A 14,598-nucleotide genomic window follows, 5' to 3' on the forward strand; every position below is an offset into this window, starting at 1 on the left:
TTGAGAAGGTGGTGGTGAGCTGCTGCCTTGAACTGCTTCAGTCCTTTATCAAAGTAATTTGGCCTAACTGAGTGGTTTGCCAGGCTAGTTCAGAGGGCAGTTAAGAGTCAACCACATTGCTTTGGGTCTGGAGTCGCATGTAGGCCAGACCAGGTAAGGATAGCAGATTTCTTTCGCTCAAGGACATTAGTGAACCAGATGGGTTTTTAACAATTTAGTATCAGCAGTGATGAACATGAAACTAACTAACTTTTTTATTGCAGATTTATTTAATTAATTGAATTTAAATAAAGCTCTGGTTAGGCCCCATCTCAAATATTGCGTCCAGTTCTGGTCACCGCAATTTAGGAAGGATGTGAAGGTCCTTGAGAGGATGCAGAGGAGATTTACCAGAATGGTTCCAGGGATGAGGGATTTTAGTTACAAGGTTGGGTTGGAAAAGCTGGAGTTATTCTCCCTGGAGCAAAGGATATTGAGGGAAGATTTGTTAGAGGTGTACAGGATTATGACAGGCTTAGATAAGTTAGGCAAGGAGAAACTGTTCCCATTAACTGATGGTACAAGGACTAGGGGGACACAGATTGAAGATTTTGGGCAAAAGACTCGGAAAATGTGAGGAAGAACTCTTTTACGCAGCGAGTGGTAATGACCTGGAACTTGCTGCCCACGCGGGTGAATGAAGTGGAGACAATTGATGATTTCAAAAGGAAATTGGTTGGATATGAAGGAAATAAACTTGCAGGACTATGGGGATCAAGCAGGGGAGTGGCACTGACTGGATTGCTCCACAGAGAGCCAGTATAGACTCGATGGACAGAATGGCCTCTTTCTATGTCGTAAATGACTGACTCTAAATTCACCAGGTGGTGTGGTGGGATTTGAATTCACTGTTCCGGATTATTGGTTCAGGCCTCTGAATTACTAGTCCTATAACATAACCACTAAACTACTGTGCCAGATAATCTAACCTTGCTGCTTTCCTGTAGTGTCCCAATGTTAACTTGCTTGTTTGAGCAGGACCCCTGCAGAAAGGCAGTGGGGTCCTATTTACATATGCAAATCAGGTCCCAGTTATGCAATCAGGATCCAATTGAAGTATTAGTCAGACATGAGCAGGGGCACAGTGACAGGTCTGGCTTAACAGAGAAGCTATTAGGGAGAGGTATTATGGGCTGGAAGGGGCTCAGGCAGATAAGTAATTTCATTTAATTTTAGATTTCCTGTGGGCCAAAGGAGCAGTTTCTTTGGGCGCCTCTCGCCCTAGACTCCCCCTCACCCAATCACATCCAGAGTCACCATTTTAGCTGGGCCTTGGCTGCAGCCCCTTGCCACCAAACCTCCACTCTCACTGGCCAGCCAGATAGAGGATTTGGTTGGGTTTGAGCAGATCAGCAAGAAAAATTGATGATGCAACCTGTCTGTCAAGATCAGGGCTGCCACAGTCTTGGGGCTCCCCACCCGCTTTGGGACTCTCACCCACATGGTGGGTCCATGTGTCTTTTTTGATGGGATGTCCAAAGTGGGCAAAATGATTTTATGTACCATAGTAAATGCCTTGTGTACAGTTACTGTGTTGTGCGATTAATGCACTGTTTTTTTTTTTCTGCTCAGTCTTCCTCTGTTTTTCCCCACAGATTATTATTTTGCGAAGAAGAGATGTACACGTCCAATCCACCACAGCAGAAAAAAGTAGCATTACAGGATAGAAGACCTAGAGATGGTCTCAAAGGACTGAGAATCAATTGAAATAAAACTGCCTTGGATTCATGAAGAAAGCGTAGCATGAAGATCTTTTCTATTCAAACCATATAGAACTCTTGTTACTACAGACTATCTACAAATTGGGTCTAAAAATGAATTACAAATTGAGTACAAATTATTTTAAACAGAACAGTAGTTCACCAGTAGGCAAGACTCATCATTGAACACCTCATTTTATTTGAACATTGGATTTTGGATTTTCTTTTTCCGGATGTCTTGGATGCTAAAAATAAAGGCTAAAACTTGCAGGTCAAAAATATTTAACTGTGTTCTTGAAAAAAGTCAAACGCAGACTTTCTGTTGCTTTTTGTGTTAAAGAAATGACTTCCATCTTTTCTACAGCATAAAGACTTTGTGTGAAATGAATTTCAATAGCCATTTCCTCATGGCAAACATCAGCATATAATCTGATTTTATTTGTTCTTTTTAAACAGTCTTCTGCAGTCATTTGAGTTGGTCTCTACCTTCACAAGGAAAACAGTGTATTGCACAGCCACAATGCATTGAGGGGTTATAATGTTGACATTGTCAACAGTGTCGTCAAATCACAGATTCCATAACATTAGCCAAGGATCGTTAATCTCCAAAACTCTTGCTTTGAACTGAAAATGTAAGAAGCTCGGCTGCCCAAGAAGCCTGTTTTGATTCAGCAATGCAAGGGTGTAGACAGACTGTCCACTAGATTGAACCCAGCAGAAACCCAAGGAAGAGATTGGAAAAAATGTGTGCACCCCTCAGTGGAGTATTGAAGGCAATGGGCAGACAACATCCCCAGAATTGTTGAAGGCCTGTCCTTTTTCAGAGACTTTTCTGCGAGCCCTGTTGTCTTTTGTATATTTAACTTCTTTAAATTTTGCTAAACATTACTGATATTTCCTAAATTTAGGTTTCTCCTACTGAGTGCACCCTGGCAGTTTAACTGTTATGACCAGGTGCGAAAGGTGTCCCTTTCAGCCTTCACCTGGTTTTATCCTAACCGGGTTTAATTTTTAACACCATGTTTTTAACTCCTTGGTGAATCCTTGTTCACCGCTTTCCAATTATAAGGCAAAGAAACCAGTACAAACAGGTTTTCTTAAATTTCAACTTTTCATTAAACTTATTAAACTATAATTTGGTTGATACCTATGGATACATGCTGCGCCCACATTAGCATGTATACGTGATACACAGATGCAAGTAGAGACAGAAAAGAGCAGAAGGAAAATAAAGTGGAAAGATTTGAGACAATATCTGAAGAGTTTTTGTTACGGTTCTTTGAGCTTACTGTAGAGTCCTTGATTGTAGGTAGATCTTGCTTTTAGTTGGGGTCCAGTATTCTTAAACCTTGTTCGCTACAGGAGCCTTTTCTCTCTTGGGGTTCATGTGTCTTCAGTGGATTCAGAGACTTGTGAGAGAGATGGGAGCAGACAGGCGATACCTTCAGTCCAGGAGCAAACAGTCTTTGAGTTCAAACTCTCTCTCTGGTCAGTTGAAAAGCAAACCTAGAACACCCAGTTAGTCATGTGACCAGCTAGTCTAACCAGTCCTGGCCCTTGTGGATTGTATCCTCCTTAGGCCCTGGAATGCGCTTCCTCACCTTCAATGTCTGTTAGTATGTAAATTGTTTTTTTCCAGCCATGGCTGATTTGTTTAACAAGTCATTTCCTTGCTCCAACAGCAGTTATAAATCAATGTTCATGACAAAATTGATGTGCCTCATTCTTGGCAGGTGGTGGCCTAGCATGACACTGTCCAGAGTAGGATCTTTTCGGAGAAGGGACAGATGCCAAGAACATTCTGCTAATTCTTAGTCAGACAAATGGCGCAAAAAGCAATCAACCGATACAGAAATGGAAAAATGATCTGCCCTATTGTTCTCGTGAGCAGGGACACTACCAATTTCTTATTTACAACATTTTTCTCACCTTGCTGAACTAAAAAGAGCATGAGAACCCTGCAGCTTCCATGGAAAACAATAGTTTTGCTATATTTAAGATGGCTAATTTGAGCAAAGAAATGTGGAGTTTCATAGGAAATACTCTATCAGAATTTGTTACTACTGGAACTATTTTCTTCTTTCAGGTGAACATTCATCCTTACCCTGTGAAATCCCAGCTCCCATTTTGTGTCATGAGTGGAGACCAATTTGTTAGAAAAGGTGTGCAGCTTGTGAATGTTTGGTTTGTCATTCTGATTGGACTAATACTTGCTGTGGTTTGATCGGTATATAAAGTGTATTACAGACATCTACAAACAGTGAGAGAAAAAAACGGTCACCTTTCTGTTTTCCACTTTTTCTCTTGTTCTCTTCAATTATCAGCAATATTACCAGCTAACCTTACCTGAAATTTTCTTTGTCATGATTTTTATCTCCTATCCTAATGTCTTCCATCCTGAATAACTTCCTTTTTTAATTCCTGTAAACTTAATCAAACAGCCCTCTACTAGTCATCCTGTAGACAACATCTTCATTGTACTTTTTGTTTTAGCCAATGAATGAAGAGTTCATTTTATGCTCATCTGATTGTACTGAAATGCAAAAGACAAGGTTTTCCACGCATATTTTCTTGGGCTGTGATGCTAATGAAGGAATCCTCATTCTGCCATCTATCCAGGTAGTAGTGTGAGTGTTAATCCCCCTCTCTAAGTGAATTCTAAGTTGTTACATTATAGTTAAATCAGCATTCAGTTACCAGCTCACATACCAGGGTTGTGCAAAATAAATCCAGTCACATTTGAAACATGACAGTGGAAAGAGCTATTTTGATGCCTGTATTAGCTGCTGTCAGCAGAAGAGGAGACTCTAATCTTTATAATGGGTTTATAGGTGCCACTGGAGTTGGTGAATAAGCTACACAGATTTTGAAAAAGTGAGGTCTCTAATGGTTTAATTAATAAATGCACTACTTTGCGTAGAACATAGCCATAGAGCAAAGGAAACCCTCAGGTTTGATCCATGGCCTCTGCTGCTGTTACTCACTATTCAAATGTAAGATAATCCAGACCTTTTTTAAAAATAGTTTCCTTCTCAAATTCTCACCACGCACCTGAAAGCATTTACATATGCTGGATATTGTTCTATTGGGGTCAGTAGCCCTTTGTTACAAAACTCAAATGGCCATTCTTCTTACAGGAGCCTGACAATGAGTATCAGCCGGCCATTCAAGAACTTAATGGATATTATCGGAGCCTAATCCTACCCTCAAACGGTATCCATGCATCTGCTTTCTAGCAAGGGGTCACCGAATAATGATCAGGAACAAGGACATTCACTGGTTTTATCATCTCCAGTTGTAGTTAACGGGCTAGTCATCACTGGGGACTATTGTGGCCTATATGGCTCAGTAATGTATGGATGAATATCTATCCACTATACCATCATGAGATTTTTAAAATTATATAAGACTCTGATATGTGTTATATCGCATGGTATCTTTATGATTAAAAGACACTTGCATGGCATGTTTTCTTGTAGATTCAAGGTAATTCATTATTAGACTACTGCGGAGTGAGGTAGAGACTGAAACATATACCCTATATAGCCTTTGGTGTTGTACAGCAATTATTTTGGGAAATCCTTGGTCTCTGTCAATATTGAATAAACACAGTGCAGCACTGTCACAGGAATATGCAGTTTGTTTTGAGCGTTTAATTGTGTTTGCAGCAGTTTTTTTCAATGCTTTTATGTTCATTTGTGCACCACTAGCGGCTTTGCTCAATTATCCTGCAGTTACACAAAAATGTCACAGTGGAATGCAGTAAATTTACATTGCTACTTTAGAACTGTTTCTGTCATGTTGAAACAATAGTGCTCACTGGTGACAGTTGAAGTCAGTGAAACGTGTCGGTTAATGTTTGACACACAAACAGAAATTCAAAAGATTGTCAGAGTAAGCTGAGAAACTTGAGCAAACTTGCTTTGGAGGTGCTGAGGCAGGCTATCACCTGACTGCTAATATAAAAGTGGCACAGTGGAACTTGGAGGCTGCCCTCTCCTAGGACAGAAACACAAATTAAATTAAAATGTGCCTTTATTTCATCGTCAATTGAAAGTGACTGCAGCCACCCAGGCAGTTGTCTGAATACCCTCATTATGAGGCAGGCATTTGTACCCCCTTTGTTTTGGATAAAAAATAAAGGGCTGTCGTCTTGGAGGAGTCACTAACGTAATCCAGTACTTATTACTAAACACCAGATGAACATTTATGAATTGATGGGCTTGTTCATATAGAGGATACACTTCTCTAGGAGAAGCTCGAAGGCCTCAACTGGTCCCATTACTAACCCTATGCACTTTGGGAAATCCTTACACAGTAGAATCCAAGAGTTCTAGCCTAGACATGTCTATTATTCATAGAAAGCTTTATGTCGGTATTGACTCAAGCAGAGCATCAAATACCTGCTTAATGCACCAATTACTTCTTTAAAAGGTTTATTCTCAAGATGTTGGCATCACTGGAAAGGTGGGCATTCATTACTCAGCCCTAGTCACCTTGAGAAGGTGATGATGGAAGTTATTACCTGTGCTAGCTGGAACAATCTCACTGCAGAGATTTAAAGTAGTGATGATTTCCATTGCTGCAGGGAGGGTCGTACTTGCCATGGATAATGGCATAGTGAGCAGACTACGAAGCTTCCTTACCCCAAATGTGATTAAGGTCAAGAGTATTCACCAGACCCAATAAATCTTTTGATGTGGTTACCACCAAGAAGGTACTGTCGTACGATGCCTAACCAGTGCCCTGATGTCCACCCCCACCCCTGTGCCGTGTTCTTCTCTTTGCGATTACATTTGAGTAAAAGTGACCCCCCCCCCCACCCCCCAAAAAAAAATTTTGGGTCAGCCACTGGAACTTCTCCCAAGATTATTATTTAAAGGTGTTCCTACAACATGGATTTCTTACCAAGCAATGAATAGTATTCCACAAAAGGGCTTGCCACAACTTTTAGAAATGAGCCCTTGCTACCCTTTAATCAAAATGCTACAGGCACACTTCACTCTGAAACCTGGCACCCTGTTTTACGGGTGGATTTTGCTCCTGACTGGTGAGCAATGAAAAGGCTAAAACAAAACAGCCATGGATAACTAAAGAAGTAAAGGACAACATAAAAGAAAAAACCTACAAGAATTCACAAAACAGGATCCTGGTGAATGGGAAGTGAAACAACAGCAAAGGGTAATAAAACAAAATGGGGCTACAAAAAGAGAATACGAAAACAAACTTGCAAGGATAACAAAACTAATGCAAAACACTTTTACAATTATGCTAGGAAAAATAGGGAGGTTAAGAGCAATGTGGGCCCATTAAAAATGGCAATGGTGATATTCTAAATGAAAATAAGGAAATGGCTGATATGTTAAATAATTATATTTGCACCAGTATTTACAGTAGAGGAAGAGGATAGCATACCAGACATCCAAAGGAAGCATACTAAATCAGGGATGGGGACTTATCAAAATTTAAGTAATAATATTATCAGTATTGAAGAAAATAATGGCACTAAAGAGCAACAAGTCCCCAGGACCAGATGGTTTTCATCCCAGGGTTTTAAAGGAAGTAGATGAGAACATTGCAGCTGCCCTAACTATGATCTTCCAAACATCTCTCGATTGAAGAACTGTTACTTTAGATTGGAAAATTGCACGTCACGCCACTATTTAAGAAAGGTGAGAGAGGGAAACCTGGGATTTCCACAACAGTTAGCTTAACATCTGTTGCTGGAAAATTACTCGAGTCTATAATTAAGTATGAAGTGACTGAACACATTGAAAATTTTCAGCTGATCAGAGGGTATGTCATGCCTGGCAAACCTGATCAAAATTTTTTGAAGAGGCGATTAAAGTAGCAGACAGGTGACTGTCTAAGCATGTTATTTATATGGACTTCCAGAAGGCAGTCAATAAAGTCCCTCATAAGAGACTGTTAGCTAAATTTGAATCTCGTGGAAATGAAAATTATTAACCTTGTTACGAGACTGGCTCAGTGGCAGGAGACAGTAGTTACTAATTGGCAGGATGTGACTAATGGTGCCTCACAGGCCTCAACTATGCACTATTTTAACTAATTAGATGATGGAATAGAAAGTCGCATATCCAAGTTTGCCCATGACACAAAGATAGGTATTGTAGATGGAAGCATAAAATTACAAAGAGCTACTAATAGATTAAGTGAATGGACAAAACTGTGGCAAATGGATTACATTATGGACAAGTGTGAGGTCATTCACTTTGCATCTAAAAAGGATAGATCAAAGTACTTTATAAATGGTGCAAAGCTTTAAGCAGTGGCGATCCAAACAGATTTTGACAAAGCAGTACATGTACGTAGATCATTAAAATGGTATGGACAGATACAAAAGGTAATCAAAAAGACTAATGGAATGCAACCCTTTATACCTAGAGGACGAGAATACAAGGAAAATAGCATTCAAGCTTGAGTTGTACAAAGCCCTGGTTAGACCACACCAGAGTACTGTGTTCATTTCTCGGCACCACATCTCAGAAAGGATATATTGGCCTTAGAGGGAATGCAAGGTAGATTTACCAGCGTGATACCTGGATTCCAAGGTTAAATTACAAGAAGAGATTACAAAAACTAGGATTGCAATCCATGGAGTTTAGAAGGTTAAAGGGTGATCTGATTGAAGTTTTCAGGATACTAAGGTGAACTGATAAGATATATAGAGAGAAACAGTTTCCACTGATAGGGGTATCTCAGACTAGGGGCCTAGAAAATAGTGCCAGACCTTTCATGGGTGAAATTAGGAAACACTTCTGCACGCAAAAGATGGTAGAAGTTTGGCACTCTCTTCCACAAACAGCTGTTGATGCTGGGTCAGTTGTTAATTTTAAATCTGATATTGATGGATTTATGTTATGCAAAGATATTAAAGGATATGGAGCAAAGGTGGGTTTGTGGAGTTGGATCACAGATCAGCCATGATCTCATTAATGGTGGAACAAGCTTGAGGGGCGAACTGGCCTACTCTTGTTCCTATGCTCCTACAATAGCCATTCAGTGGGGCGCTATTTCAACAATGATCTAAGATCAGATAACACACAATGCAAATTTACAACTCTTGCAAACTCTACCATTTTATTAATAGCTCAGTATGCCCACAAATTGCTGTTCTATGTAGTTGAAAGTCACACATCTGAACTGCTTAGACCCTATGTATATAATTATTTCATCATACCAGACAACAGTTCCAGTACTAAATTAATATTGTTTCATGCATTACAAGATTGGGATTGAAAAATGCCAGTTAGCTAAATTTTGCACTTATTTGGAAAAATGTATTTCACATATTAATTGAAGAAATAACATATATATTTTATGATCAACTGTCATGTCAGCCAAGGAAGTTAGCATTCGGTAGCAGTATATTGTGCCATCTGGTGGTAACACTGGACAGCCACATGGTCCTACCAACCAACTGCATAATGCCACCACTGTTTTTATTGACAGACTAGAGCACTATCAGCCAGAACCCTCCTGGAAGAGTGGGACTCAGCGAGCACCTATCTTTGTCAAACCCACCATGTGAGGACCTGTGTGAACAGCAGGTGACAGTTAAAACTAGCATTGGACTTGGATGTCTTGAACAGCAGAGTGAATGGCAGATTACAAGCTATCCTTCCAGCATTCTGAAGGCAAGTTCCTGTCACATAGCTGATAATGAATTTCTGAGGCTTTGAACCATAGCTGCTAGAAAGTACACTGGGACACCAGGAATGAGGTTTAATTATCTTTAAACTGTCATGATTGCTTGCAGAGGCAAGCCGCCACAGCTGAAGCTCTGTACCTACAGTGGATCAATGGAGTATGGTGTGTGTCAAAAGAATTATCCTAGTTGAAGAAGCAACACAAAGCTTACCAGTACTCCGTGCTCCAAGCTACACAGTTCTCACCACATTTATATGAAACTTCTTTGGTTCCCAGCTTCTATATCTCGCTTTGGTAACCAATGGCCAGATGAAACTAAACCTACCAAAGTTAGTTAGACCAGTGCCCAGGATTTCCCTAGGTCTTAGAACCCAGCACAGGTCTAACTTGGTCTAGAAAACATTGTACCAACAGCATCATTATTTAGATGCCTCTTGATGAGATCTGATGTGATGCCATCATTTTTTGTACATGCTCCAGCATCAGGTGACGCTGTTACGGCATCACTGGTGCCGTCCCTGCCACGTGATTGGGGGGGAGGGTGCGGCTGCTGTCAGTATGTAAAGTGGCCGCCTGCTGCAGAATTGCGGTGGGGCAGGTCCCGTGTGGGGCGGCCGCCATTTTCTGTACCTGCTGCCATTTCCGGCAGCGAGACAACAAGAACCGCCCCACTGTCTCCATCAACAAGAGGCGTTCCCATTGCATAAGGTCTTTACATTTCCCAATATGACCTTAGTAATTAAACATGGGCCACCCTTTGATTTTTAACCATTCTAGGCTTGTTTGCCAGCTTCTCAAACCAGGTGTTGTCATTTGTCTTGCATTAAAAAAATTCAATTCCCAAATTAAAATTTTCCTCTTGAAAATTAGTACAAACCATGAACCAGGTGATCATAACACCACAATGCCTTCAACATGGATCTTTGGCTATTCCTCCTCTAAGCTGGTTGCACTTGTGCTGTCCAAAGCCCATCAAATCAACAATAAATCCATCTTCGACCTCTATATCCATACTGTCAACTTGTAGGTCTAATGAAATATCTGTTGTTTTCTTCAGATTTGGCAATCGGTTCAATGTGTCTGCTGTAGCCATCCTGCTCCCTGGTTTATAACAGACTTCACAGACATACCCTTGGATTTTGACTAGTAACCTCTGTAATGTAGATGGTCCATTTGTCAGAGGTTTACACCATATCATTTCTAACTGCTTGTGATCCGTTTCCATAAGGAACTGCTTACCAAAAAGGTTTGTGTGGAACCTCGTAATGCCAAACATTAGAGCAAGTGTCTCGTGCTCTATGTTCGAGTAATTGGCTTGCGTTGGTGAGATACTCTTCCTGCATAAGGCAAGCTCCTATCCCTTTCTGCAACGCATCGCCTTCCAAGACTGTTTCTTTTCTTGGGTCACAGTATTGAAGAAGACTTGTCTTCTCTAACAATGGCTGCTTAAGTGATTCAAATACATGTTGGTGGTCCTTTTGCCACACAAACGGAACACCTTTTCTTAGCAGCTCTCTCAAAGACGATGTTTTCTCAATGATGATGCTCTCTCGGCACAGTTGGATGTACAAGGTACTAAGAAATTGAATAACCCTAGAGATTGTTGCAAATCTTCTCAGTCTTGGGGTGTAGGCATAGATTGTATGTCTTCTATTTTGCTTGGATCCCAGTGTTAGAATAAATCGAACTGAAGAAATTGATGGGGCTTACATTTATTTCGCACTTTTTCCTGTTAGAAACAAGACCTTCTCTTCTAGCTATTTCCATCAGCACATGAAGATTTCGATCATGCTCTTCCTTAGTGGTATCCATGACTGCAATGTCCTCCACTACACAAATGCAAACTAGAACGTTTTCGGTAATCCTGTCCATATGTTGCTGGAATAGATCTTGACTCTTGACTTACAGACAAGCCAAATGGTAATCTCTGGAAATAATACCTTCCAAATGGTGTTCTAAACATGGTTAGTTCCTGTGATCCTTTGGGTAAATGCATGGACCAATAACCATGTTTCGTGTCTAATTTTGAAGAAAAACTTGGCTCCAGCAAATCTTGGGTTTAATTCTTCCAATGTCAGAATTTTTTATGGGCAGCTCTTAATTGCACAATTCAAATGTCTTGGGTCCAAACACACCCGAATTGTACCATCTTTCTTCAGTACACAAGTGATAGCTAGTGTGTTGTTGCACAAAATGAATAATGCTATTTCGTCCCGTATCATTTAATTCAGTCTTCAGCTTTCCCTGGATGTGTACACTGAACTTCCTAGTTGGGTCAATTGAAGGAATTGCATCTTGATGCAAAACAGCATCACCTTTGAAGTTCCCCACAGCATCGAACCTGTCTAGGTACTTCAGCTGTAAGTCACGGACTGACTCGATAGGGTCATTTTTAACACTTTCTTCCACTAATGATGCATTGCTAATTTTGTTGGTCACAATTTTGAGCTCCCTACACGCTGGTAATCCTGCTAATGCCAAACCATTCATGTCTACCAAGTAGAAAACGTGCAATGAATATGCAGACTTGTCATAGCTGCATTTTAATGTCAGTGTACCGATACAATGCATTGGTCACCCATTGTAAGATGTCAACCTGGCTGTCGTAGGCTGTACCTTTGACTCCCATCAGTCAAGATACATGTCTTTTAAGATTCCTATTGGTAGAATGTTGGCATTGGCTCTGGCGCCTATCTTGGCTTTGAGCATGTGCTTGCCATTCTAGTTCGGATATATAATGTAGATTGTAGCAAAAGTCTCTAACTGTCCACATCCGCACATCGTGCCACGTTAATGCAGTGGAAAGCCTGCTTGGTTTGAAGTTGAAGAGCTTTCTTCACAGCATCTTCCACCTGGTCTGTCCTGTTACCAGCCTCATGTATGTGTCTGTGCTTGCATTGACTTCTGGAACACTCCTAGTTGCTGCTGTCGGTACACTGCACACACTTTTTATTTGATCGTGGCATATTGTAGTCTCTGACCACACTGTCATAGCCAGATTTCCTGCACTGATGTTCCCAATGCCCTTTCAAGCCACACACCTTGCAAACGTCTTAAAACGCCGGAAAATTCCGTGGTTGGTGTGGGCGACCACACCGCCCTCAGGATTTATTCTGTTTTGGCGCTTTGGCCACTTCGCCAATAGTCATAGCCACACCCAACATTTGCAAGTGTTGCCTTCCTGCCGCAATGGTTTCATACTTCCTGGTATCCTTCAACAAGGTGTCGATATCATGCCCATTCTTTTTTTCCAATAGGTCTCTCTGGATTGCTTCTATTGAAGAAATGACAAGTTCCATGATTCTCTCCGACAACTCAGCTTCAGAGAAATCACAGTCTCTGCCCTCATCACAGCATCAGCTTACAAAGTGATCAGTTGACTCGTTAGACTGTCGTCTGAATGCCATTATCTCTAAACAGTTCATCTTTACGCCGCGTTGATCTTCCAGTTTATTCCAGAGCTTCACTGGGTCTTTTTGATTCTCATTGGATGGACCTGATGTATTAATTCAATGGACCCCCTCGTTTCCAATGACTATTTTTAAATCTTCAATGCCTGTCTGCTAGGTTTCGAAATGGATAAATCCAAGAAACATAATTTCATTCTCTGATGAAAAAGCTTAAACTTGTCTAGGACATCTGTGGCCTTCTAGTTGATATGGGAAATTACTTAGTAGTCATCATTCTGGTGCTCCTTGCTTCTCAAGGATCCTTCTGGTTTACTGTGGGTTGCGTTTCCTTTGATGGAGATATTTCACAGTAAAGCAGAACTGCTGTGCCTGCAGCTTGAGTCTTCGCTATGCCCAGCCCTAGGCTCAGTATCACTGTAGCTCTGTGGCGCTGTAGCCTGTATCATGTGCTTTTTCTTTGGCCTCACCCACGAAGCTGTTTTCGCTGGGAACTGCACCCTGACACCCCAATGGCTTTGCAACCTTTCAGCCCGATTCCAAACCGACTTTTGCAGCCCTATCCCGAACTGACTTAATATTCTTACTGATTAATCCAATTCAGTTATCCTCCTAGTCAGTTACTCACTGTTTTTTCGAGCACTGATCTTCGAGGATACTTCTACCTCCCATTGTCTCACTGTATTCCCGCTTGTGTTGTCCCAGTTTCTTTTTCTGGTTTCTCCTGATCTTCGGACTGGCTCTACTCCGTGATCTCTGCACTAAAACGAATCACCATGATTCCAACCTTCACTGTTGCGCTTCAATTTTACTTCTGCAACGTGGTTTTCAAAAACACATTGCTGCCATCATATTTTGTAACTGGGTCCTTCACACAAACTTACCAATCACACACTGATGAATGGTAACAAATACTTTGGGTTCTTTTTATTTAAGACTCACAATACTATATACAAGTTACAAGAGAAAATGGAGGAGTCTGTCTCTAGATTGAGTGTCATGATGTCTCAGGTATTTACGCTGATGACCACCTCCATACAAAGGGTGGCCAACCTCATGGAGAGTAAGACATGGCAGGCCACTGAGTGCATGCTGGTCCACACCAATGGCCTGCACAATATGGCTGCCACTCTACACACCGTCGATCAATGCCTTGCCTTGATAGCTGAACGCCATACTGACATGCAGCCAAGTGCTCTCCCACTCTTGGTTAACAGGAAAGTGCAAGTAGGCCCTGAGAGGGAAAATGCAGAAAGGCTTCATGGCTGTGGCGGCTCTTCTCAAGGCACCCCCTCTTCTTAGCCCTTGCCCTCACCTCGCAACACAGCTGCACATGCTGCATTCTGACCAGATGAACAAGTCTTCCCTTGCACAGGTGAAGGTAGGGCAGTTTTTGGTGGGTTCTCAGGAGCTTCAGAACCCAGAGGACATCCATCACATACATCTCATGTATCAGAGCAGGGGAATGAGCAGCCTGCCTCTTGTGCTGCTGAAGGCACAGGGATAGCACTATGTAGAAGTAATAGAAAGCATATGAAGAAAAGATCTTCGTTGCACAAAGGGAATCACTTTGGTGCTATGACATTGTTACTGTTCCATTAATGCTCTTTGTTTGAATGGAAGAATAAGTTTATGTAAATTACACATTGTCATGGCCTCTACTTTGCTGCATCCCCCATTGACCTGGTGAATGAAATGAGCAGCCTTGTTGACAAGAAAGGCTGTGAATATGATGATCGACTGGGTGACTGTAGGGAGGAGGTTTGGTGGAGTTGTGTTAT

At 41.3% G+C, this 14,598-nt stretch overlaps 1 protein-coding gene across 4 annotated transcripts in view; it reads left to right on the forward strand.

Moving 5' to 3' along the window:
• The window catches only part of LOC137379584 (cyclin-dependent kinase inhibitor 1B-like), a 29,326-nt gene extending 23,963 nt beyond the window's left edge, over nt 1–5,363 (forward strand). For 3 of the 4 annotated variants that reach the window (XM_068050619.1, XM_068050620.1, XM_068050618.1), the window contains exon 3: nt 1,635–5,363. In XM_068050619.1, coding sequence (XP_067906720.1) covers nt 1,635–1,693 — 59 coding nt within the window. In that variant the 3' untranslated portion in view covers nt 1,694–5,363. The remainder of the gene's footprint in view (nt 1–1,634) is intronic. The other variant, XM_068050622.1, reaches the window with a different exon arrangement.
• The last annotated feature ends 9,235 nt before the right edge of the window (nt 5,364–14,598 follow it).

This window comes from Heterodontus francisci, chromosome 18, assembly GCF_036365525.1.
Source record: "Heterodontus francisci isolate sHetFra1 chromosome 18, sHetFra1.hap1, whole genome shotgun sequence".
Taxonomy (NCBI): Eukaryota; Metazoa; Chordata; class Chondrichthyes; order Heterodontiformes; family Heterodontidae; genus Heterodontus; species Heterodontus francisci.